The sequence below is a fragment of the Gopherus flavomarginatus genome, chromosome 6 (assembly GCF_025201925.1).
Source record: "Gopherus flavomarginatus isolate rGopFla2 chromosome 6, rGopFla2.mat.asm, whole genome shotgun sequence".
Classification (NCBI taxonomy): Eukaryota; Metazoa; Chordata; order Testudines; family Testudinidae; genus Gopherus; species Gopherus flavomarginatus.
This window is the reverse complement of record NC_066622.1, coordinates 22480413-22507397: the sequence shown is the minus strand read 5'-3', so window position 1 is coordinate 22507397 and position 26985 is coordinate 22480413. Positions and strand designations below refer to the sequence as shown.

Below are 26985 nucleotides of genomic sequence, written 5' to 3'. Positions count from 1 at the left end.
TCCTGTTGGCATCGATGGGGTCCGCACTGGAGTGGCACAGCTGTAGTGATTTAGGTGTACACATACCCAAAGTGTTTTGAGCTCTCTGCATGGAAAGTGCTAGAGTAAGGCCTGGTGCTCTTGTCACCTGAATCCTGAGGGCCTTACTCTGCCCAATCCCCACTTACGGGACTGGGAGTTTGCCAGAGTAATGCAGGAGCCAGGGTCCCAGGATTGGCCCCTCCCAGCTAAAGCTCTAGCTGTGGATGCCAGCTGGAAGGCTCTACAGCCCATTCGACGTAGAGCCTGTTCTGCTGCCCTACCCTGTCTGTTCAGCTGCTTTGTTTTTCTTTGTTTCTGTTATAGCTAAGGCTGTTCAGCAGGGAAATGGCATCTTGCAGAGTCCCTTGGCTCCAGCCATTCACGTCTCCCCCACCCGCCAAGCTGCCATGTGCTGACTGAGGTGTTGGCAGTTTGGGGCAGGGACTCAAACAGCAGGAGCCAGGTAGACTCTGAGCAACACAGGTGCTGCTCTCACACCCACATCCTGTAGGCCCAGCATGGCTCAGCAGCGCGGGAGCCAAATGGCCTCTCAGTAGGCTGTTCTCCCGAGCTGTTCAGGAGGTGTCAGTGCCTTTAGAAGGAGCCTCCTTCTCTCAGCCAGGCTCATGGCTTCTCCAGTTGGCACCCAGTATCTGCAGTTCCTTCCTTGCACTTGCAAACCTGGTGGCCACACTTCCCCCCCCGCGCAGCTCCACCCACGGTAGCAAGGAGGGAAGCTGAGGTGTAAATAGGATGGGAGCATTTTTACCGCTGGCTCATCTAATATTATTCAGTGGAGATAAAACCACCTGAGTGCTGTGTACTCTACTGCCCCCACCGTTAGGGCTGCACCAGTGGCAAATTGCAGCAGCCGAGTTTGCTGGCAGAGTTTAGGGACAGTGGTCTGCTGCACACTCCAGAAGGAAACAAGCTGGGTTAATGATGCTGCCCGTTTTTCTGTCAGCAGAGCCACTTCCCCAGGACCTCGCCTGGTGTTTACTCAGTGAGTCCTGGTGGCACGGAGCCATTTTCGTGCAATTTCATCCCTCATTAAGATAAAGAAAGTTTGAACCATTTCCAGGAGAGGAATGTGTGTGAGCAGGCGTCTGTGCGGACCTGGAGTGATAGCCAATGAGAGGTGATTTATAATATCACTTACATGCACTTGGCGTTGTGCCTCTGTCTAGGGATGGCCCATATCTATAAAAATATATCAGTACAGTGTCTGTTGCTTTCCCACGGCAGGAGGGGAGTGAGCTTTCGCCTTTAAAAACCCTCCATGTCCTCCTCACTCCATGGGTTTGCATTTGCGCATCACCCTTTGTGTCGCAAGTGGTTTCAAAAGGCTTTATAAATGCAGTCAGTGAACGATCCAGGCCTAGTGCCCCTCACTACAGCACAGGGGCCAAAGACACTGGGACAGACTCACACTTTGGGGAAAATGGCAGATGATCTCCAGCGGCCAGACCTTTGGAAATGATTTGCTCTTGTAAAATACAATTGAGTGCATTTGTGCACCTGATTTGCTCGTGTAATTGTGACTGTGCGTGCCGTTGCACTGCTTGGACATGCTAATGCCCAGCGATGCATCTAGCTGGCTCTTTGCTCATGAAGTAAGTGCCACTGCTTGAGTAAAGGGGGTTGCAAAGGCCCTCACATTTCTGTGCATTTGACTATGCGTATTCTAATAACGGGTTTCTGGCTGCGTGTGTGGAACATAAAGGAGCTGGTCTCGTTCAGATGAAACCCACAGAGTGAGCTACTGAGATAGGCAGATTGTATTCCATAAAGGGTGAAGGGCTCAACCAATCCTGCTGGGAGTTGAACGTGCAGTTCTTCTTCGAGTGATTGCTCATATCCATTCCAGGTAGATGTGCACGCCGTGCGTGCACGTTTGCCGGAAACTTTTTACCCTAGCAACTCCAGTGGGCCGGCAGGTCGCCCCCTAGAGTGGCGCCACTATGGCACTAGATATATACCCCTGCCGGCCCACCCGCTCCTCAGTTCCTTCTTACCGCCGTGTCGGTTGCTGGAACTGTGGAGTGTGGCTTGCTGTCCTCCACGTACCTAGCTCTCCTGTACTCTGTTCGTAGTCGTAGCTGTAAATAGTTCATAGATAGTTTGATAGTATATTAGTTAGTTGTGTATTATATATAGTTATTTAACTTGTTCGCCGGTGGGCCGTTGCCCTTCCCAGCGCCCGGCACCGGGCTCATGCCTGGCTCGCCGGGCTTCAAGCAGTGCTCGGCATGCAAGAAGCCGATGCCGACTAGCGATCCCCACGACGCGTGCCTCAAGTGCCTGGGGGAATCGCACATAAGTGAGAAGTGTCGTATATGCAAGGCCTTTAAGCCTCGCACAAAGAAGGAGAGGGATCAAAGACTCCGCGCTCTCCTAATGGAAGCGGCACTGACTCCGGCACCGGCGGCGCAGCCGGCCACTTCTACTCCGGCACCGGACCGCGCCGGCACCAGCAAGACTCCCCGGCACCGGCCATCCCCGGCACCGGGAGCAGATCCACGACCCTCGGCGTCTGCAACACCATCGAGGCAGGCCCGAGTGGAACACCCGGCACCTACCTTGGCCGCGGCACCGCCTGCAGGGCTGCTGTCGACTCCGGGTCCGGAAGGTCCGTCGAGTCCAGTCCCTCCTAGCTCCCCCTTGAGATCAGGGGTCGAGCTGTTAGTCCCATCTGCGCCGGAGACCTTTGCCTCGGCACGGGACTTGATAGCGCTCACGGAGCCATCGCAGCCTCAGACGGCACCCCCGGGACGGGTAACCTCCAGAGGCAAACCAATGCTAAGAGCGCTGTCTCCAGAGTCCCGGCACCGATCACCGCGGAGACGTGAACGCTCGCGTTCGGGGCGCCGCTCGCAGTCCCGGCACTGTTCTCCCCAGCGGTACCGGTCGCACTCGCGGCGCCGATCAGCATCTACACGGTCCCGGTCTGGCTCCTCTTACCGCCGGCACCGAGACTCTAGGAGCCGTTCACCTCGACGTTCAGCTCCTCGGTCGACCTCCCGGCACCGAGCCGGTGGTAGGTCCCGATCCCGGTCGACCTCCCGGCACCGCATCGGTAGCAGGTCCCAGTCCCCACTGCCATCCCAGCACCACGCTGATCGAAGGTCGCGGTCCCGCTCTCGGCACCGACCTCGAGGCAGATCCTGATCCGGATCTCGGCACCGGCTACCACACCGTTCCCGGTCCCGATCCCGGCACCGATACGGGTCACGGCACCGATCCTCGGCAGCGAGGAGAGCGTCGGAGTCGGTATATAGAGACGCCTATCAAACCGGCTCAGCGCCTCCGTGGCCTTCCAGGGAACCATCTGTGTCCTCTCAGGAAGACAGCGCCTATGCCTTGGGCCAGGACAGACACTCGGCCCTGTTTCAGGACCCTCCACCTCAGGAACGAGGGCCTCAACAGTGGGGGTTTTGGACCCCATGGGCGTATCGCCAAGCCCAGGGTCCACAACATATTACCCCCCGCCCTGCGGCGGAATGCAGGCCACCGGAGGCGATGGTGTCTAGACCCCCTCCCTCCCCGGAAGCAGAAGGCAGGTCCAGCCACCAGGACCCAGAGCTCCCTCCAGTGACGGAGGTGCAGCCCCAGATAGAACCCCCCGTGGACACTGTGTTGCCGGGGGTTTCCTCGTCGTCTTCACCAGATGAGGCAGTGGCGGGTACCTCGTCCTCCAGCCCTCCCCCACTAGATCTTAGGGCACACCAGGACCTCCTCCGATGTGTGGCACAGAACCTGGACATTCAAGCAGAGGAGGTCTCTGAAATCGAGGACCCGGTGGTGAGCATCCTCTCCGCCGATGCGCCCACCAGAGTGGCCCTGCCCTTTATCAAAACTATTCAGGCCAATGCCGCTACTATCTGGCAGTCACCGGCCTCCATCCCTCCGACCGCTCGAGGAGTGGAAAGGAAGTACATGGACACCTCGAAGGGCTATGAATATCTGTACGTTCACCCGACACCCTGCTCACTTGTGGTCCAGTCGGTGAACGACAGGGAGCGCCACGGTCAAGAGGCCCCAGCGCCCAAGTCGAAGGAGGCTAGACGGATGGACCTCCTAGGTCGCAAGGTCTATTCAGCGGGGGCGCTACAGCTCAGGGTCTCGAATCAGCAGGCCCTCCTTAGCCGCTACTCCTTTAACTCTTGGGTAGCGGTGGGGAAATTCGCAGAGCTGTTACCACAGGACGCCCGCCAGGAGTTTACCACCATCCTGGATGAGGGCAAAAAGGTAGCGAGGACCTCGCTACAAGCCTCCCTGGATGCTGCGGACTCGGCCGCTCGGACCCTTGCCTCGGGGCTTACGATGCGCCGAATTTCCTGGCTTCAGGTCTTGGGCCTTCCACCAGAGCTCCAGCATACGATCCAGGACCTCCCCTTCGAAGGCCAGGGCCTGTTTTCCGCTAAAACAGACCCCAGACTAAAGGACCTTAAAGACAATAGGGTCATAATACGGTCCTTGGGGATGCATACGCCTGCGACACAACGCAGGCCTTCCGGCAGCAGAACCAACAACAACAGCAGCGTCGACCGTATCCTCAGTTCCGTCCGTGGCAGGACCTCACTAGGTGCCGCGGCAGGAACAACCGACGCAGACAGTCGGGTGGCCAAACGGGGCAAAACCAAGGCTCCGCCAAGGCCCCTCCTGGACCCAAGCCTTCATTTTGAAGGTGCGCCCGAGGGCGCAGTACCAGTTTCCCCTCCGGATCCTTCCCCACAGTTTTCCAACCGTCTTTCATTTTTCCTCCCGGCGTGGACCCAAATAACATCGGACCGTTGGGTCTTGCATACGGTGCAGGCCGGTTATCGCCTGCAGTTTTCTTCGCCGCCCCCCCCCCATCCTCGTCCCTCTTCAGGGACCCCTCTCACGAGCAATTCCTCTGTCAGGAAGTGCACTCGCTCCTTGCAAAGGGAGCCATAGAGGAGGTTCCAAAGAGCGAGAAGGGCAAGGGGTTTTATTCCCGCTACTTTCTCATCCCCAAGTCCAAGGAGGGCCTCAGGCCTATCCTCGACCTGCGGGGACTCAACAAGTATATGGTGAAATTGAAGTTCCGTATGGTATCCCTTGGAACCATCATCCCATCCCTGGATCCCGGAGACTGGTACGCCGCCCTCGACATGCAGGACGCTTACTTCCACATTGCCATATTCCCCCAGCACAGGTGTTTCCTCCACTTTGTGGTCGACCGCCAACATTACCAATTTGCAGTCCTCTCGTTTGGCCTCTCTACGGCCCCGAGGGTGTTCACGAAATGCATGGCAGTCGTCGTTGCACACCTTCGGCGCTGCCGCATTCACGTGTTCCCCTACCTCGACGATTGGCTGATCCGGGGCACATCGGAGCTGCAGGTCCGCGACCACGTCCGCAGGATCAGCAGCCTCTTTGCTGCCCTAGGCCTTGTGATCAACGTGGACAAGTCTACTCTGCTCCCCACGCAGAGGATAGAGTTCATCGGGGCCGTTCTGGACTCTACCCTAGCCAGGGCCTTGCTACCCTTGCCCAGATTCCAGTCGCCGTCGGCCATCATTCTGCACTTGCAGGCGGCCCGGCTGACCTCTCTAAGAACATGTCTGGCCCTCCTGGGCCATATGGCGGCCTGTATGTTCGTGACAGCGTATGCCCGACTCCGCATGAGGCCTCTTCAATCTTGGCTCATCATGCAGTACCGGCCGGCCAGACATTCATTGGACACAGTTGTCACCGTTCCCCAAAGGGTACTGGACTCCCTTCGGTGGTGGCTGGACCAGTCCGTAGTCTGTGCGGGGCTCCTGTTTCATCCGCCCCAGCCCTTGGCATCCCTGACTACGGACGCCTCAGATCTGGGCTGAGGGGCGCACTGCGGCGCCCAAAGAACTCAGGGCTTGTGGACCCCTCAGGAGCTGGACCTCCACATCAACATACGAGAGTTGAGAGCGGTCCGTCTTGCTTGTCAAGCGTTCGTCCATCACCTTCAAGGTCGTTGTGTCGCGGTGTTCACCGCCAACACGGCGACCATGTTCTACATCAACAAGCAGGGCGGCACCAGGTCCTCTGCCCTATGTCTCGAGGCGATGCATCTCTGGGAGTTTTGCATAGCCCATGCCGTTCACCGTTCCGCCTCCTATCTCCCGGGAGCACGAAACACTCTAGCGGATCGACTGAGCAGGTCCTTCCGCTCGCACGAGTGGTCCCTCCGTCCAGACGTCGCCCTCTCACTCTTCCAGAGGTGGGGTCGTCCCCGGATGGACCTCTTCGCGTCCAGGGAGAACAGGAAATGTCGAACTTTCTGCTCCTTCCAGGGTCAGGAGCCCGGGTCTATAGCGGATGCCTTCCTGATCCCATGGGCGACCCACCTGTTTTACGCGTTCCCTCCCGTTCCGCTGATACACAGGGTTCTCCTCAAGGTGCGCAGAGACAGAGCTCGGGTGATTCTCATGGCTCCAGCGTGGGCCAGACAACATTGGTACCCCATGTTGCTGGACCTCTCAGTAGCCAACCCAGTTGCCCTGCCCCTACATCCGGACCTGATCACCCAGGACCACGGCAGGCTCTGTCACCCGGACCTTCCGTCTCTGCACCTTATGGCATGGCTCCTGCGTGGTTGACAGGCTCCGAGTTACGCTGCTGTATCCCGGTTCGGGAGGTTCTCCTGGGCAGTAGAAAGCCTTCCACCAGGGCTACTTATTCGGCTAAGTGGAAGCGTTTCTCCTGTTGGTGTTCGGAGAAAGGTCTTCTCCCTATGGAGACTCCCATCACCACTATTCTAGACTACATCTGGTCCCTCAAGGCCCAGGGTCTGGCGTTGTCGTACCTCTGGGTCCACCTAGCGGCTATCTCCGCGTTTCATCCTGGAGTGGACGGATGTTCCGTCTCTATCCACAGATCCGCCCTCCTGCCCCTTCATGGGATCTCAACCTGGTCCTAACTCGGCTCATGGGTCCTCCATTCGAGCCATTAGCTACTTGCTCCCTGCTCTATCTCTCATGGAAGACCGCCTTCCTAGTGGCCATCACCTCAGCTAGGCGGGTGTCAGAACTACGGGCCCTCACGGTAGATCCCCCATATACGGTCTTCCATAAAGACAAGGTGCAGCTGAGACCACACCTGCCTTCCTTCCCAAGGTGGTCTCAGCTTTCCACATTAACCAGGAGATCTTCCTCCCCGTCTTTTTCCCAAAGCCCCATTCGTCCCGCAGGGAGCAACAGCTCCACTCGCTAGATGTCCGTCGGGCGCTAGCATTTTATGTGGACAGGACCAAACCGTTCCACAAGTCCCCCCAGTTATTCGTGGCGGTAGCGGACCGGGTCAAGGGACTACCGATTTCCTTGCAGAGGATATCTTCCTGGGTTACCTCCTGTATCAGGACCTGTTATGACCTGGCCCACGTTCCGACGGGCCGTGTGACTGCTCACTCCACCAGAGCACAGGCATCATCGCTGGCTTTCCTTGCCCGCGTGCCAATCCAAGAGATTTGTAGGGCGGCGACCTGGTCATCGGTCCACACATTCGCTTCCCATTACGCCCTGGTTCAGCAGTCCAGAGATGATGCGGCCTTTGGCTCTGCAGTGCTCCAGGCCGCGACTTCTCACTCCGACCCCACCGCCTAGGTAAGGCTTGGGATTCACCTACCTGGAATGGATATGAGCAATCACTCGAAGAAGAAAAGACGGTTACTCACTTGTAACTTGTAACTGTTGTTCTTCGAGGTGTGTTGCTCATATCCATTCCACACCTGCCCTCCTTCCCCACTGTCGGAGTAGCCGGCAAGAAGGAACTGAGGAGCGGGTGGGCCGGCAGGGGTATATATCTAGTGCCATAGTGGCGCCACTCTAGGGGGCGACCTGCCGGCCCACTGGAGTTGCTAGGGTAAAAAGTTTCCGGCAAACGTGCACGTGCGGCGCGCACACCTACCTGGAATGGATATGAGCAACACATCTCGAAGAACAACAGTTACAACGGTGAGTAACCGTCTTTTGTTTCAGCCTCCATGCTGAGCCGATGTCCTGTGTGTGCTTTGCTCTCCTTGCTGACACCTCGATACCTTGTCTGATTTGAAAGCTCCTCTGAGTCAATTCACTCGCTGTCTGTCCTGGGGCATGACTCCCACTAAGAAGTTAAGAGGAAAAGAGAGACTTGGGGAGGGACCAGGAACATCTCTGTATGGGGATGTTTGGCGAACTGGCAGCGGGAGCGGATGCAGTCTCCCTGGTCTAAGGAGCAGTGAAGAGAAGGATTATTTAGGGCAGTACCGAGGGGCATAATTAAAGGAAAATGTATGCAGATTACCAGGACAAACTTGCTGGCAGTGAGATCTGTTAGGCTGTGAGATAGTCAGCCAGGAGAGGTGGTGGAAGTCTCATTGCTTGCTTGGGACACCTAAAATTAGCCTGGACAAAGCCCTAGAAGATGTGTCTGATAGGGACTGCTCCTGCCTTGGTCTCAGGGAGATGGAATGGGTGGGACCCGCTAGAGCCATGTCATTTCTGTGATTCTGCGAGGTGAGGCTTGCAGGTGGCAGGGAGAAGAAACCCTGGAGGTGGATGGAACATTATTGCAGCAGACAGTTTGCCAGCAGGGAAACATATGCCTTGCACCAACTGGTGGTAATTGCGCATGTAAATTAGGCATGCAGCCGGGCTAGCATTTTTCTGTGCACAGCTGCTAGGACACTTCTCAGAAACAACTGCCCTGATGTCCTTTTTGTTTGAGCAGGGGTTGACCCAGTGTCTTCAGCGGATGTGAGCTGCTGCTGATCTGGTGCAAAGCCATAGACGGCAGGGCCTCTTGTCTCTGGCTTTCCCCCAAGAGGAGCTTCCATAGAATCATAGGGTTGGAAGGGACCTCAGGAGGTCATCTAGTCCAACCCCCTGCTCAAAGCAGGACCAATCCCCAGATTTTTACCCTAGCTCCCCAAATGGCCCCTCAAGGATTGAACTCACAACCCTGGGTTTAGCAGGCCAATGCTCAAACCACTGAGCTATCCCTCCCCCACCCCGAGGAGCACGTACGGCCAGTTGACAGCAGGAGTGCAGTGAGCAGGGTGCAATTTGTACACTCGCTGGCAGATGCATTTGCCCCCCATGCCTGCGTGCATTGTGCCCATGGTCTAGCAGAGTGGATGCACCCCCTGGGTACCCTTATGGTGGCTAGCACCTAGAGATGCGGCTGCACAGAGCGATCTGGCAGCATGGGACTCAGAGGAGCAAAGCAAGCTGGCCAGTCGTCATACACAACTGGGAAATTGCGTATTGTTTCTCGCAGTGCAGTACAGGTGTCTAGCTCCACCCAGTGTAAGAATTAAACCGATTCTAGGATAGGATCCCAGAGCTCCTCTCTCCTCCTGCCTAGGTGTCTCCTGGCCCTACCTCTTGAGGAGGAAATGGGGACAGGCGGCAGCAGTGGAATCAGCAAGGCCTAGTGCTTTCATAGGGCCCTGCAGCAACATTCATCAGACTCTTAATGAGACACCTCAGGGGAAGGCAGAAGGGAAAAAAATAGAGACGAGCATTGAAAAATGCATGGTATTAGGTGCCTGATGAGCTAAATCTCGTCAGTAAGACACTGTGAGCATTTGCTGGCTTAGCTCAGACTGCCTAGGGCCTATTTCTCCCCTCTCCCCGCCCCCCACATTGTATGCGCCATACAAACATTCTCTTACAGGCCTCCTTCCTGCAGCTTGTCTTGCTCGTGTGAGGGAACTTCTCCAGGGGCATTTTCCTTTGTAACTTTTTCAGACACACTAAGTGCTGGCAATGGTGCAGCCGGAATCTTGGGCAGAATTGCATTCTAAAGCCAGGCTGCCCTCTGTGCCGTCGGGGCGGCACATCATTGGGTACGTTTCAGAGAGGAGATCCCACACTGGGGTGTCCCTGGGCCCCTCTTTTATTTTGCTTTCTGTAGCAATCTGGTATTGTAGGGAGCTCCTAAGAGAACCCTCTGGTCAAGGTCAAAGCACCCCCACCAGTTTCTGGATAGCATCCCTCTCTCCCACGTGATTGGGAGGAGGTGAAAAGCGGTGGCGATGCTTTCCTCCTTTCATTGGAGTGTAACCATACAGGGCTAAGATGGCCTGTCCGAGGTCTGTCCCACAGGATGCTTTGCAGGGATCCACTGACACTGAGATTGGGATCTGCTGCAAACAGCTGATTGCTGGCTCTCTTGGGCACTGGCTCCAGATCACTGGTCGCTATCTCACAGCAGTGGGAGTGCATTGTGGATTCCTTTCAGATCACCTGGGGGACATACACTCCAGCTCCACAGTGAGATGGCAACCAGTCCGGGTGCTGTCTGTCATCTTTGCTTCTGCTTGGAATGGACCAGAGAGTTAGTCAGTGCCCCCTGGGGTAATCGTTCCCCTTGACAGTAGCTTTCTTGCTTTCTGCCAGTTCCATCCATTTGGCTCCAATCTCCCCCGCCTCAGCGATATCTTTGGGATTTCCATCTTGTATGTACCGTGTGATGTCTTCAGGAACACCATCCAAGAACTGCTCCATTTGTATGAGGAGGTGCAGTTCTTCCAAGGTTTGAATGTTGTTTCCTGTTATCCAGGCCTCATAGTTTTTTGCAATGTAGTAGGCGTGTTTGGGAAATGCCACCTCTGGTTTCCACTTTTGGGTTCTGAAACGCCGACGGGCATGATCTGGGGTTATCCCCATTCTGTATCTGGCCTTGGTTTGAAAAAGTTTATAGTCATTCATTTGCTGCTTAGGCATTTCAGCTGCCACCTCTGCTAAAGGTCCACTGAGCTGTGACCTTAATTCTACCATGTACTGGTCTTCGGGAATGCTGTACCCAAGACAGGCTCTTTCAAAATTTTCCAAGAAGGCCTCGGTGTCATCACCTGCCTTGTAGGTGGGAAATTTCCTGTGCTGTGGAGCAATAATTGGCGCCGGGTTGTTAGGGTTGGCTGGCACATGCAGCCCAGCTTTTGCCATCTCCAGTTCATGTTTTCTCTGTTTTTCCTTCTCTTCATTCTCTTTTTGTTGTTTTTCCATTTCTTTTTGTTGTTTTTTCCATTTCTTTTTGGTGTTTTTCCATGTCTCGGCGGTGGGCCGCCTCTTCTTCTGCTTGTTTCCTTCGGTAGGCCAACTCTTCTTCTTCTAGTTTTCTTTTGTGTGCTGCCTCTTGGGCTGCCTGTTCTCTTTGGAAGGCTGCCAGTTTCATGCTTTCTTCCTTTTCTTTCATCTCCATCTGTCGCCTGTGTTCAGCTTCTTTGATTTGTTCTTCGGCCTCAATTTTTGCCTTAGAAGTCATGGTTCCTGTTTTCTTGTGTTGGGGTGCCCTCCGGTGTTTATCTTCTGAACTGCAGGTTCTCTGTTGCCTCCTGAAGTCTGCCTAGCAACAGTGCTTTTTTCCTTTTCTCTCTCTAGCTAATGTTCAATGAAAGGAAACCAGAAAAACCACTTTATTTGCATGCATATAGTGCTGGTGCTGGAGGGCTATTGCATGACAAAAGACCCTTAACAGTTTGGTAATGGCTTCTTGCTTAACATGCAAGCCACAAACTGCCAGAGAGAGCAGAAAAAAAAATTCTCTCTGGTTCCCTTTTAAAACCAACTGTTTCTCTCTGCTAAAAAGCCCTTAGCAGAGAAAAGAAAAATATAATATTCCTACTGGCTTCTGGATTCTGTCTATATCCCACCACTGCACACCATATCATAACCTTAGTCCCAGATTTGGACCTTAGCGTCCAAAATATGGGGGTTAGCATGAAAACCTCCAAGCCTAGTTACCAGCTTGGACCTGGTACCTGCTGCCACCACCCAAAAAATTAGAGTGTTTTGGGGCACTCTGGTCCCCCTGAAAAACCTTCCCTGGGGACCCCAAGACCCAAATCCCTTGAGTCTCACAACAAAGGGAAATAATCCTTTTTCCCTTCCCCCCTCCAGGTGCTCCTGGAGAGATACACAGACACAAGCTCTGTGAAACTACACAGAGGGACTCCCCCTCTCTGTTCCCAATCCTGGAAACAAAAAGTACTTTCCTATTCCCCCAGAGGGAATGCAAAATCAGGCTAGCAATCCAACACACAGATCTCCCCTTGATTTCTTCCTCCCACCAATTCCCTGGTGAGTACAGACTCAATTTCCCTGAAGTAAAGAAAAACTCCAACAGGTCTTAAAAGAAAGCTTTATATAAAAAGAAAGAAAAATACATACAAATGTTCTCTCTGTATTAAGATGATACAACACAGGGTCAATTGCTTAAAAGAATATTGAATAAACAGCCTTATTCAAAAAGAAGACAAATCAAAGCACTCCAGCACTTATATTCATGCAAATACCAAAGAAAAGAAACCATAGAACTTACTATCTGATCTCTTTGTCCTTACACTTAGAAACAGAAAATTAGAAAGTAGAACTACTTCTCCAAAGCTCAGAGAAAGCAGGCAGGCAGACAAAAGACTTTAGACACAAAATTCCCTTCACCCAAAGTTGAAAAAATCCGGTTTCCTGATTGGTCCTCTGGTCAGGTGCTTCAGGTGAAAGAGACATTAACCCTTAGCTATCTGTTTATGACAGACATACACTCCAGCTCCACAGTGAGATGGCAACCAGTCCGGGTGCTGTCTGTCATCTTTGCTTCTGCTTGGAATGGACCAGAGAGTTAGTCAGAAAGAGTAAGGACAAGGGGAGAACTGTCTGGCATAGGGCCATTGGTAATAGACCACAGAGCCTTTCACCTCTTGTACACCTCTACCCTGATACAACACGCCCAATATAACATGAATTCAGATATAACGCGGTAAAGCAGTGTGCCAGGGGGGTGGGGCTGCGCACTCCAGTGGATCAAAGCAAGTTTGATATAGCAGTTTCACCTATAACGCAGTAAGATTTTTTTGGCTCTCAAGGACAACGTTATATCGGGGTAGAGGTGTATTTGATTGTGGCAGAGAGAGACCAAAAATCATTCCTATCTAATGGCCCATTTAATGGTGACCTGTGTGAAATGATCAGGTGGTGTCAGTCCAGCTGCAAGAGAACAGAGGTCTGCAGTGTGGAAAAACCACCATGATTGGCACTAATTGCTCCCCCTTGCTGGAGATCTCGGCAGAGAAGCCAAGGATTGAATGGACTTTAGGGACATACCTGTCATTTTTAGAGGGGGGTCTCCGCAGGCCTGGGTGGAGGAAGCTCGTTCTGCAGCTGCCTGGGCTGAACTGCTTCCTCTAGGCTGGCAACCTGTCACCGTTTCAGAGTGCTAAACATGCTTTAAAGGATCAAATTGGTTAATTAGTTAATGTCTCTCCAGCCCTTTGCATACAGAAAGCCCCATATTCCACATTCATTTTCTTTCAAAAAGGGGATCTGCAGAGCCTCACTGGCCTGGAAAACGAAATGGGTCAGTGCTCAGGGGTGACATTTTTGAAAAACAATCTGCTACGGCAGCGGGTTTCTGTAGAGAGTGGGGCTGGACTGCCGGCAAGAGGGAGAAAACTGCGTGCTGAGAATGGAGCAGAGAAACAAGATGTGACCACGAAGGCTGCTCCAATTTATTCTTCATCTGTGTCACTTTCCCCTGGCTGGGAGTTTTACAGGAGCTTTTATAAGCAATCAAAGGAAGTGACTCCCTTTCTTTACTCTTATGAAAGCAGGCAAAGAAAGCAAACTAGAAAGGCAGGCGCGTCTCTGCTGGCTGGAATGGAATTGCTGAGCGGGCTGGTTGGTTTACGGTCATTATTTTGCTTTTGCGTTACGAGGAAGCTATTAATAAACAGCACAGCACCCACACTGGGGCTCTTTCTCCCTCTCTCTCTCTTTTCCAAGCTGACTTAATGAAGCCAAGTTTGCAAATGAAACATAATTTCAAAGACAGGCGTGTTGTCGGAAGGTCTGGGGATGATGTATGCCTGTTCCTGCTCGTTAGCAGCTGTCTCTTTAATTACCGCAGATGCTAACGAGATGCTAACAGCATATGGTGACAGGGAGAGCAGCCGCACTTTGCACCAAAGTACAATTTATTTGTAAGGCGGACGGGCTAGGGGGGTGGTGCTGGTTGGGTGGAAGCTGTTGGAATTTTTTCTTGCCCACCCGGTCCCTCTTCCTGTCCCTGTTTGATCAGGTAAAGCCTGCTTCTGGGAGGGACATGCAGTTCAGAGGGAAGATTCAAGTTGTGGGGCACTATGTTAGCAGTGTCATCGCTGTGGGACTTGGCTCTCTTGTTTCCCCAACTCCCACATCCCTGCTCTCCCAGTCCCCCTTCCATCTCCTCACCCCTTCCATTTGCGCTGACCACGGTATGTTTCCATCCCATGCCTCCCTTCCCTAGAAGCCCTGGTGCGTGATGATACCGTACCTACACCCTTGGCCTGGCCTTGTCTTTTTTGAGAATGTTGCAGTTTAATACATTTTCCATTGTGGCCACTTTTCATGCATCCCCTGCCCCTCTTTATGGGGTAATGGTGGCTGAAGGGTTGCAGAGGAGTTTGGTAGCACGTTGTTTGATAGTGAGGACATGCCCTGCTTCCAGGGCCGGTACAACCAGTAGGCAAACTAGGCAGCGGTGGGGGGGGGGGGGCGGGCAATTTGCCCTGGGCCCCTGCGGGGCCCCCATGACAGTTTTTTGGGGCCCCTGGAGCGGGGTCCTTCACTTGCTCTGGGGGCCCCGGAAATCTCTTGCGGGGCCTGGGCCCCCAGAGCTTCTTCCGCTCCGGGTCTTCGGCGGCAGGGGGTCCTTCCACTCCGGGGCAGAAGGACCCTCTGCCGCCGAATTGTCACCAAAGCGGGACCTGCTGCCGAATTACCACCGAAGACCTGGCTGCACTTCGGCAGCAGGTCCTGCTTTGGCAGTAATTTGGTGGAGGTCCCGGAGCGGAAGGACCCCCCGCTGCTGAATTACCGCTGAAGTGGGGGCCCCCCGCCGCCGAAGACCCCAGGCCCCCTGAATCCTCTGGGTGGCCCTGCTAGGCAGTGGCCTACGGTGGCGAGTGGTTGTGAGCACCCAGGGCTGTCCTTAGGCATAGGCAGCTCGGTAGGGCACCTGAAAATTTGGGGCACCACTGGGTCTTAGTGTCCACTGATTTTCCTATCCCTGTTCTGACCCTTTCTATAGGCTCTGAGTCTTCCTGGGAAGGGGATCTAGTAGTTAAAAGAGAAAAAGTCTCCAGTCTGCCAGAGCTGTTAGCACAACACTGAAACTGTTAAAGAGCCATTCAAGGGGCAATGAAGACATTTAACAGGCATTTGCCAACACCCAGGTATCTACTGTCAGTTTCTGAAAGTACTGACAAAAACAGTTGTGCATGACTGTGGCTGAGAGGTGAAAACACTATCTAAAGTTTACTCAGAACATGTCAGTCTACAGGACCTTAGTTTAAAATTTGCTTTAAAAATATTTCATTAGTGAGTTGGTGAAGATTATACAATCACATCTCTAAAAAAAATCCTTGCATAGATTTTTAGATGCACAATCATCTTTAGCCTTAAATGCTTGGATCTTCAGACATATGGTTTTTTAAATAAATTCTTAAAAAGAGCACCCTTATCTAAAATACATATTTTAATTACTATAGTAAAAAAACTTACTTCCAAAGTCTTCCTGTCCTTTCTGTCTATCCATTTCTTCCTTCACCCCCTCTCCCCTTCCCCCACTCTCTCCCGCCTCCCCCACTGAAGGAAGCAACAGCCCTTTGCTTCCAGATAGCCAGACAAAGAGTTTCCCTTTCTTTACTTCTGATTTATCTGATGAAATAGTTTTAAGCAAAATCCGTACCTTAGTAAGATATAAAATCCTTTGTTATTCCTAAAATCTTTGGAAACATATTTTTTAAAGTTGATAAAATTTCATAAACGTGTATTGTTATGGAGATCACACACAGTAAATTAGTGTTCCCTTTTTCTAAAAGCGATGGACATTGTTATGAACACACTGAACCTCCTGACTGATTAATTTAAAATAATGTTTGTTTCAGTGAGTTAAATATGTAATAATCTGGAAAGGGTACATTTAAGAGTACATTTAAAATATAAAATCAGCTTAGAAATACTGATTGAGAAAATGTAAAACAAAGAAGAGCTGTATCATGTATTCCATAATATTGAGTGTTGTATTCAGCAAGACAGCTGGCTCGCCCTTACTACAAAGTGTCTGACAAAATTCAGGACATATCAAAAAACCTGTGACTGACATTTTTTATTTCCAAGTTTAGTGCTTTTAATTAGGTACCTTCTGCATGTCCATTCTGCATGAGGGAGAGGGTACAGGGGTCTCTGTGGGAAACTGTGATTCTCCACCACTCTGAGACAGGCGGAGTGTCTTGTTGTTCTTTCTGCCTTGTCCCTCTGCCCCTACCCCTGCCGGGGCTGCAAGCTCAGGCTGCCATGGGGCATAAGGGCACCAGTTTAATAAGACTGCATAGGGCCCCATAAATCCTAAGGATGGCTCTGGGGATACCAAAAAGCGGTGCCCTGGCTCAGCAGGGAGGAGCCACCTTCCGGAGGCACTGGAGAGCTGGAGAGCTAGAGTGTCCTGCTTGCGGCGGTGGCGAGCCCCAGCCATGGAGGAGCCAACACGGTGCAGTGGGGCAGGAGCCCTGCAAAGGCAGCGGCACCGCTAGCGGGGAGCAGCCGTGGGCCCCCCCCCCGGTCCAGGCTGCGGCCTGGCACCTCCCCGAGGGGCTCCTGCAGGCTGCAGCAGATGCATGCAGGCAGAGGCCCCTGTGCGCTGCCCGGCTGCCCCCTCGCCATGCTCGGGCTTTGTGGCTCCCGGGCATGTGAGCCGCTGCCGGGTGCAGGGCCCTGAGCCTGCTCTGGCAGGGGCAGTGGCAGCGGCGGCTCACGCTCCCAGAAGCCGCAGAGTCTGAGCATGGCAAGGGGGGAGCTGGGGGGCACATGGGGGCTTCTTCCCGCATGCATGTGCTGCAGGAGTCCCCAGAAGGCCGCTCCTCCCTGTCGAAATGCTGTAGTGGCCTAAGTCCAGCAAAGCCAGTGAGTGGACTCAGGGTGGAGGCCACTGGGGTGTGGTGGGGAGGGCTCGGGGGTGGGGTGTCTGTCACCCTCCAGGAGAGTTCAGGAGGCAGGGAGTGGGGAACCTGGTCTGGGGAGCAGCCCCTAGGCAGGCTGGCCCCTGGGGTCTATAAAGGCTTGTTGGGATTTGCCCCTCAATGAACTGATGTTACCGGTGGGGGGCAAGGTGGAAGTTTCGCCTAGGGCACAAAATATCCTTGCACTGGCCCTGCCTGCTTCCCAAGCAGGCAACGTGGGTGGCCACGTGACTGGGTGAATTGAAGGAAACCCCATCACTCAGCCCAAGCCTCCACTGACAAGCCAGCAGAAGAGTTCTTGAGTTGGCCTCTTAATCCTTCTGTCTCTTGAATCTGGCTGTGGTCCCCATCGCCATAATATCAACATTTCCTATTTATCCTTCTGCCCACCTGAGTCTGGCCTTTCCAAGGAAGCTAAGCATGTAATCCTTGGTCTTCCCGCTTTGTAATCCTTGGGTGGGGTCCATGATGCTACCGCTCCCTGCCCCCTTTGGCCGGGTGTCCAGTTCATGAGTGGTTTCCTTTGGCCACTTCAGGCCATCGATTATACTCCACAAGCTCAGAAAACCCAAGATGGCTGACAGAGCTCACCCAGATCAGATTTAGAGGGGTACTCTGAGCACAGACTAGCTCTGCTGCTGACTCACTCTCTAATCTGGAGCTTAACTTCTCTGCCTGCGTCTCCCCACCTGTAAAATGGGCGCACTCCTACCTGAGCAGGGTTCAGCAGAGAATGACTGGAAAGCATTGTGGGAATGGGCTAGGGGTTATTATTCTAATTAAAAAATAAACTAGGGAATTGTGCAATGAAACAAACAGCAGCTGGTTCTGAGGGCGATAGAAGGAGGTAAATTGCCTCCATTTGCCCCAGCTGTTGAGATCACAGCATGGGTCATTTTTATGCACACATAGGGCAGTCTTTTATAGTTAATGCTCCTCAAAGCATTTGGCAACATTACGTGTTTGCTGTTGGTAACAGAGCTGCAGAAAGGTAGCCTGGGACTATCTTGGCAAGTGCTGGGAACAGTATTTATAAGGCCACACACTGGTGATTGAACGTGGCAGACTCCTGCATTCTGTTTCTCCTTGCAGTAGCTGAGGGCTTCCTTGAAGGGTTAGGGTTAGTGTCTGGTGCTTTCTCACCTCTCGCTCTTCTTCCCTCCCTTTACCCCACAGGAGTGTGCTGGAGAGCCTCTCTTTATGCTATACTGTGCCATCAAACAGCAGATGGAAAAGGGACCCATTGACGCCATCACCGGAGAGGCCCGCTACTCACTGAGCGAAGACAAACTGATCCGGCAGCAGATTGACTACAAAATGCTGGTTAGTGCAAGCAGGAGCCTCGCCCAGGACTGGTTCTTGCCAGGACCCCTAGGTTCAGCTATTTAACGAGGTCTTTGAGGCACCCAAGGTACTTTGCAGAGAGCAGTTCGTGTCTCATTTTTCTGTCTCTAGCATCCCTGGTAGTGCCTCTTACCCTGACCACGTTGTTCCTCACGCGTCCTGGGCTGGAGAGAGTGGGTGGCATGGCAGGCCTCGCCATCACAGCAGAGCTGGGAGAGCTGAGCACAGGACGGATGGATGCAGTGCACCAACACTCCCTGGGGCCCTGTCAGAGATGGAGGGGGAAGGAGATGCTACTGAGCGTAGCCCACTGTGGGCAGGGGCTTGGACCAACCGGCCGATGGGTTTTCTGGGGTGGGATGAGGGTGTCTTTGCAAAAGGCAGAGATGGCTGCAGGTATATATCTTCTTCCTTCTTTTCAGAGCCTGAAATTAGGTATTAGCTGTCACCTCCTCCCACGCCACCCACCTTAATTGTCTTATCTGTCCAACCCCCTCTGGGTAATTCAGTAAAACCCTTCCCATGACTAAACCCAGTGCTGACTTCTCCCTGCTTATCTTCACTTGGATTGTTTTGGAAGTGTGGGGGCGAGGGGTTGGTTACCCTTCTGTTGCCTCTTATCCACAGAACATGCAATGAGCTCTTACCATTCATAGCTAAGGGCTTGTCTACATTAAAAACACTATAGTGGCACAGCTGGGCCACTGTAGCGCTTCAATGTAGACAGGAGGGGTTCTCCCATTGGCATAGGACATCCATCTCCCCACTCAGGAGCTTGGATTTTTCACAGCCCTGGCTGATTTAGTTAATCCAGCCTAATTTTCTAGTGTGGGCCAGCCCTACCATTATGTAGGAATAGTTTCTCTGAAGCACCACCTATTGCTTTGTCCCATCAAGACATCTGTGAAGTTGGAACTGCTGATTGTCCCATGTTGTGCTCTCCAGAAGGTGGGGACAGGGACTTCTCCTACTCCATCTTCTCTGGAATACATCCAGGCATGGGCGTGGCTCAGGATTGCACTGTTTTATGGGTTTGTTCTAGTTTGCTGGCTGCTGGGATCCCCTTGTTGATATCTCTCTGCCTTCCTGGGGTGAGGGGGTTAATTATATTCAGCTTTGGGGTTAGGGGAATTCTTCAGAGCTGCCACTCCTCAAAACTAACTGCCCCTGGATGTGGAGGCACAGCCAGTAGACAGCTGTGTGACCTGTGCCCCTGGTTATATGTTCCTGGCCAAAGGTGAGGTGCGTCCCATCACACAAGTCTCTCTGCTTCCCTGTGCTGCACAGACACTGAACTGCGTGAACCCTGAGAATGAGAATGCCCCCGAGATTCCTGTCAAGGTTCTGAATTGCGACACCATCACACAAGTGAAGGAGAAGCTGCTAGATGCCGTCTACAAGGGCGTGCCCTACTCCCAGAGACCCAAGGCAGGAGACATGGACCTGGGTGAGATTAAGAGACAGAGGCATTTACCATATGCGTAGGACAGATGGAGCATCAATGTCGATTAGAAGATCCTGATGCAAGGGGCCACAAGCTAGTCTGAGTGTCTCCATAGAAGGTGGAGGCAGAGCACCTAATGCAAGTGTCCTGTAGAACACATGGTCCAGAGGGACCATTACATTTGATCTTGTCTTAATCCACCACTGCGTAACAATGGGGAACATGTATCCAGTAGCTACGGGCTAGCTGTTCAGTATGCAGGGTACACACAGTATGACGGGAACAGCTTGGTGATAAATGCTCCACACTGACATGCAGGAAACCTGACTGCAATTCCCAGGCCTGGACTCCTACCCTCTGGGCTGCCCAGGACAGGTCGTGTAGCAGAGATTATGTTTTTGAACCCCCGAGAGGGTGGGAGAGCCACACATCTCCCAACAGCGACCCTGGGGAATGGTTTGAAAGAAGCATTGACTGGCACTCCAAAGCAGGGGAGGAACCATTCAGTCCCTTTGGCTGAGGTTCTGGTGCTAGTGGCTTTGACCTCAGAGCAACGGCTGCAAACTACGGAGGAATCCTCACGGTGACAACAAAGATGGGAGGAACCTGGAAATAAAACTGTGCATTGTAACAACTGGAGGGTGGTGGGTTGGGGACATCTCTGGGTTGGTTTGTGATCTGCATTCCTGGCAGTGGGTTGAGACTAGAGCAGAGGAGACCAGAAATGATGACCCATCCCATTCCCAGCCAGGAGCAGGAGGATAGAGAATAGAGAAGTGAAGTTAGCTCAGTGATACCAGGCCCAAACTGATGCCCAGTCTCTTTACTTGGGTGCTTAGAAATTGCTTTTACCCAGCGTCACGCCCAGTGCATTAGATACTCTGTAGAGGGAGCAGCTTCCTACCTGTTTGTGCCAGGGTTCTGGAGGCCTGGCTCCTTCTCTCTTCCACTTCCTTTCCCATTTGTTTTGTGTCCCATCTAGAGTGCCACTAACTCCCTGCCTTTCTCTTTCATCGGTGCAGAGTGGCGGCAGGGCAGGATGGCCCGAATCATTCTGCAGGATGAAGACGTGACCACAAAGATAGACAATGATTGGAAAAGGCTCAACACCCTCGCCCACTACCAGGTCAGGTCACCCCCAGGTGCAAACCACTGGGGTAGGGCAGTGGGCAGTTGCCAGCTGTCAAGGAACTTGGCCTAGCCTGGGTACCTGGAGGTTTAAGTCTCTTCTCTAGCATGTTGTGGGAACTGGGTTTGGCTGCTAATCCACATCCCTCACTTCTAGTGCTGCAGGGACACCAGGCCAGAGGGCCTAATAGCCACTGCTCTGGACTGGCATCTGGAGACTTAAGTTCACTGCCCAGTGTTTCGGTCTCTGGGGCTGGCAGGCAACATCTGTGAGCCTCACAGAGTGGAGATGAAGCTGCTCATCTCCCTGCCCAGCAAACCCACTGGCGAGTGAGGGAACAGCATCTATTGGTTCTGATGAGCATCCCGTTTAGTGCTTTCCAGATGGAGGGACAGGACTGCAACCGGAGGCCTTCACGGGGTGTGTGTAACGGGATAGGAGATTGTTTCAGGGCTGCATCAAGGCCTCTCCTTTCCCAAGGTTCAGTGAAGGGCCAGATCAGGGAGCCCTACTGTCTTATCTGAATTTCAATGCAGCTGTTGGGATTCCCACTGAAACCACTTAGATCCAAGATCTTGCTACCCCCAGAGGCTCTGTTATATGGAGTCAGTGGAGAAGGCTGGTTCTGGTTTGCATTAGCTGGTGATTGGTGCTCTAGAGGTGCAGTGCAGGGGGAAGGGGCACAGGGTTTCCTGTGTCATTAGTGGACCCCAAAAGCTACTGGTTTCTCACTGCTGCAGTGGCATTCCCCTTGCTGTGCAGAACCTCTCTGTGAATCTCCATGAATCACATTCTGGTCACACTGCTCTGCCTTTAGGTGACTGACGGCTCCTCTGTGGCACTGGTGCCCAAGCAGAACTCGGCATACAACATCTCCAACTCTTCCACCTTCACCAAGTCACTCAGCAGATACGGTGAGTGTGGAGGAAATCCCACAGCCTGCTCTCTGGAGCCAACGGGAACAAGCCCTTCTGGATGGGCCAGGGACGAGGGTGTGTACGCAAAGCACAGAACAGAAAAGGAGGCAGACTACAGCATGCGGATGTATTGAAACAAGCACCTCCAAATTTCCCAGCTCTCTTGTGCCCTCCCATTCGCTTTGGGCTCCATCCAGACTGTAAGCACAGCCTCCGGTAACCACGTGCCCTCCTCCTTTATTGGTGCAACGTGGTACACAGGGGCAAACAGGGAGAGCTGCAAAGGGATCTCCCTTCCTAGACAGCGAACATACAGGTTGCAAATTCAGATAGGTACAGGGACATCTGAGCCAAGGAAGTTATGTGTAAGTGAATTTCAGGTGCACAAGAGGTGCTGCATTGGCAGCTTGTAGCCTGAAGTCCTTTGTGCACCCCAGAACAGGTACAGACAAGGAGCTGCAGAGCAACGTTGTTCACACTGTCCTGCCAGTGTGCCTCCACCCTGGTTGGAAGGGACCATTCTGTGTGCTAAGACTAAAGCAAGAGGCCAGACTGTGGGTGAGGGTGTGCTGTGACATCTGTCTGCAAGCGAAGGGAAGGGAGGTGGAGAGGAAGCAGACAAGGATTAGGGTTTCAGTACAGAAGGCAAGGGATGTTCCCATTATGTTTGGTTTTCCCACAGAGAGCATGCTCCGGACAGCCAGCAGCCCCGACAGTCTACGTTCACGGACCCCCATGATCACGCCCGACCTAGAGAGTGGTACCAAGCTTTGGCACCTAGTGAAGAATCATGACCACATGGACCAGCGGGAGGGAGACCGGGGCAGCAAGATGGTGTCCGAGATCTATCTGACCCGTCTGCTGGCTACCAAGGTACAGCACCAGGAAGCAAGGCTGCCTGGTTGCATTCAAAGTGGGAGGTGAGGTGGGAGATGAGGGTGCTGACTGGGAATCATTCCTGGGATCCCCTTGGTTGTGCCAGCCAGCCAGCTTCCTTACCTGGTTACAGTAGAGGTCAAATATAGATAATTCTAGCTAAATGCCTTTAATATCTCCTATGGGCAGGGAGCAGTCTGGAATCAGGTTCATGCAGCTACCGCGACCCACCCTTTCTCTGATCTCCCAGCAGCTTGGCCCCAGAAGTTTGTACCTCCTACTGCTACAGCTGCATCAAGCAGGGTTCAAAATGTGCCCCATCTGTCCTGTTGCCTCTGTGTTCCACCAGGTGGCTCTGCCCCTCCCCTGTTGTCTCCATAGTTCACCAGATAACCCTGCCCTGCTATCTTCAGATTCAGCCCCCACCAGTGCCAAGCTCCACCGTAGAGCTCAACCCCCATTCCTGCTGTCTCTTCACCTAACCAAGTACTTGCAGCACTGATTACATCTGGCGAAGGAAATAGCTGCAAAGCCCAGTTTTGCTGCCAGGCTGTTGAAGAAGCAAAGCTTCCGCCCATCCTGCAGTTGCTGCAAATACTGATTTTCCCCAGTGCTCGTTGTTCGGGTAGTGAGAGATGTTATCATTTTACCAGTTCTTTGCATTTGGAAAAGAGGGGCTGGGTTAGCTTATGACACAAATGCCCTAAATTCTGCCATTGCCACATGTATGGTCAATAGGAGAGGCAGACGAAATCCTACTGCTGTGATTTGAGGGGAGGGACCCCCTGTTAATTGTAGGAGCTGAGATACACATGCTATAAGGTATTCCTGCTCCTCCAAACCAAGCCCCACCATCAACTGTAGCAGTCGACTGTGGACTTTAACTCCTTCACTGCTGATGACCTGCACTGCTGTTATATTTCTAATGACACTCTGTGGAGCTCAGTGGCATGGTAGAACAAACCTGGAACATTGAGAAGCAAATCAAATGTCTTCTGCCCACGCAGAGCTAATGTAGTCAATAACACAGCAGGTGCGTTCTATCTGGGATGGACCTGGTGCATTTGGCCGCAAATCAGAGATATCAGACTGTAATGTCTCAGGGGCAGGGACCGTGTCTTGTTTCTTTGTATAGTGCCTAGCACACTTTTGAGGTGCTCAGTGAAGAAATAATGATAATGTACTTCATACATTTGGCATCAGGGCAGGTACATCTTACCTGGGCATGCTCAAAACCTTCTGCAGCACAGCAGGTGCTGTATGTCTGAGACTGACGTAGAAAGGAAGGGGAGGCTACAGCACTGAATCAGGACTCAGGAGCTCCAGGTTCACTTAGCACTTGTGTCTGTGTTCCACATCTGTATAATGGGGATAATACTTCTCCAGCTCATAGGGGAGCTCAGAGTAAATTCATTAGTGTTGGTGAAGGACTCAGACACCCTAATGGGAGTCACTTGGTCTATATGGTATTTTTCATTTGATTAGTTAACTCCAAGTAGTTCCTGTCAGTTGAGTTTCCAAGTTGAGCTCTGCTCACCAGGGGTTAAAAGCCACGCCCACATCTGTCTTTGGAATCCAGTAACCAAACAATACAGAACCATAAAAAAATGAATCATCCAAATGGGTTTCCCTCGTTATTCAGACAGGGCAGTGACCATGAAGGAGGGACTATGTCATGCTGTAAAGCAGCACAATATATTTATCTTTTGGGGTGGACCTGTAGTGCCTCGAGTTATGATGCCAGACAACACCCCAGAATTTCTGACACAGGCTTGTGAGATCTTCTTGTCACCACAGAGTATTCTCCCCATTAAGGACCAGTGTGGTTCCACTGATTTCCTTTGGCTTCGGCCCTCCTCCCCACAGCCCCGTCTTGGATTATGGCCCGTTACTGGTGATAGCAGTGATGTTAATATCTGAAATTGATGGCTAGCCCCATTGCTTTCTCCTTTCTTCCAATGCCTGACTTTCTGGGCAGTACTGAGCAGCCACTCTCCCTTTCTCATCTCCAGGGCACCTTGCAGAAGTTCGTCGATGACCTGTTTGAGACCATCTTCAGCACAGCACACCGTGGGAGCGCCCTGCCCCTGGCCATCAAGTACATGTTCGACTTTCTGGACGAACAAGCCGACAAACATCAGATCAACGATTATGACGTCAGGCACACCTGGAAGAGTAACTGGTAATTGAGCAGATGCCAGGGGAGGGAGAGGTGGCAGCCGTTTCCATTTGTGTTATCCCAGCTAATGAATGTCTCCAAGCTTCTGAGCTGAAATTTGGTTATGCCAGCCTCAGCCAGGGCAGATTAACACTAAAAATGACCTGGCACCTAAGCCTACTTGTATACCAGTATAGCTCAGGGTGGGTGAGTGCCAGGCACATTCTGCTATAACAAGTAGTCTCAGCCATGTCACCCTTCCCATAAACATCATATCCTGAAGTACTAGGTGCTCCATGATTGAAGTATGGCTGGGCTGTGCCATTAAATGCCCAGCTCACCTGGAGATTCATGGGATGTTGGCCCCTAGCTCCCTAGGCACCTTTGCAAACCCCAGGCTATATTTTCATACCATCAGTGTTTGTGATGTTCATTCCAGCCTGCCACATAGCCAAGCATGTCGTAATGAAGGTAGTATAATACCACACATGCATCCTCCCTAGCCGAGCCTGAAGAGCTGACCCATCAGGCTTGTTAATCACTTCCAGGAAAGAGGGGCAGGTGCTGATAAGATCTCTGTGAGCGATGTGATGGGTCTAGCACTCCACCGTGTATAGGCTTCACTTCTCCACAACTCCCTCCTCGCCTGGCAGTCCTCTTTTCTGCTGCCTCGCTGATTTCATCTCTCTGATCTCCTTGCCGCTACTGGCAATGAGTACATACGTTCCCATGTCTGGCATTTGTTAAATGGCAGCCAAATTGCTTTTGTATAGTTCAGTAACTGTCGGCAATTAGCAGGGCAGGAAAAGAAACATTTTTAAATGGAGATATGAGAGTGCGGAAGCGCTTGGAACTGATTTATAACTCTGCTTTCTATATTAAAGGAAGGAAGGATTTGGTGGTGGGAGGGAGCCCAGTTCCACAGGGCCTGGGATGCAGGCTCCTGCATACTAATGTTCACGCTTATCTCTGGGCGCTAATTCGATGTGTGGAGCTGATTTCTTGAGGCTGCTCCCTTCACAGATTGAAATATGTATGTGCATCCGGCACCCTCATTATAGGAGTCCCGGGGAGCCCAGCATTTGGCATCTTAGACAGAAGCATTGTTGATGACATAGGGAAGCTTAGGAGGGGTTCTCAGGAGCTTTATACCAGAGATCGATCTCTGAGGACCTTCTAATGAGAGTTAGATGCTACTGAGAGGAGGTGATATAAGGATAGAATAGAAGAGGGGCATGCATATGTGCTGTGAACAAGCACATGGTCTGTCACTAGCCAGGATTCCGCTCTCGTGCTGATCTGAATCATAGATTTGTTATCTCAGTATCTGAGGTAGCCTACGTTTTCCTCAGATAATAAATGTCCTAGTGAGTCCCTTAAAGAGCCCAACAATTCTCCCATCTGAGCCTGTCTCGGAGCTTTGTAAAGTTCCCCGAGGGGTTTTAGAAAGGATCAGCCGAGGGGGGAAAGAAAGGTTGCACGGTTTGAAATAAGCTATAGGGTCTGGGCATAAGCAATGGCTGTTCCATGGGAATGGAACCGGCTCCTATGGAATGGGAGCAGACAGCTGAGCCGGTCCTAGGAACCGAGGCAGTAGCAGTGTTCGGAGGGGTTAAACGAGACTCCTGAGATTTTGATCACTGGGCTTTGGAAGCTTTGGTTTTCTGATAAGGTGGGATTTGGGGTTATGAGTGTGTGTGAGGAAAGGGGAGGGAAAGAACACCCAGAGGACTTGGAATGGAGACGACGCACTTGGGAGGTGGCAGTTGGACAGGAAAGAGAGAGAGAATACTGTGATGGCCTTTCTTTAAGATCCTTGAAGACCCCATTGTGGCCGTGGGCCAGCAGGGAACTATTCCAAAGCAAAGTCTCTCCCAGACCCCTATGCCATACTAAATCTTTCGAAGCCCCTGCAATGTTGGAGTTAATTCCGAGGGAATGCATTAAAAACACCATTCACTGATGTAAATTCAAGGGACACCCTCCCTAGGCCCTGGGTACGTGAGGTTTGTAGATTGTCCTCCACGAGCACCCATGCCTCAGATAGCTACAATAACCCAAGGGAGGGGAAAACCTCAAAAGTAGAGTGAATGCCTACATCTGTAGACTCCAGGAGAG

At 52.3% G+C, this 26985-nt stretch overlaps 1 protein-coding gene across 6 annotated transcripts in view; it reads left to right on the top strand.

Annotated features, from left to right (window-relative positions):
• Positions 1–26985, top strand: part of PLXNA1 (plexin A1) — a 409775-nt gene that overhangs the window by 362834 nt on the left and 19956 nt on the right. For all 6 annotated transcript variants that reach the window (XM_050958495.1, XM_050958499.1, XM_050958500.1 and 3 more), the window contains 6 exons: positions 18176–18322; positions 19631–19790; positions 20810–20913; positions 21734–21830; positions 22516–22706; positions 24722–24891. In XM_050958495.1, the coding sequence (XP_050814452.1) occupies positions 18176–18322; positions 19631–19790; positions 20810–20913; positions 21734–21830; positions 22516–22706; positions 24722–24891 (869 nt within the window). The remainder of the gene's footprint in view (positions 1–18175; positions 18323–19630; positions 19791–20809; positions 20914–21733; positions 21831–22515; positions 22707–24721; positions 24892–26985) is intronic.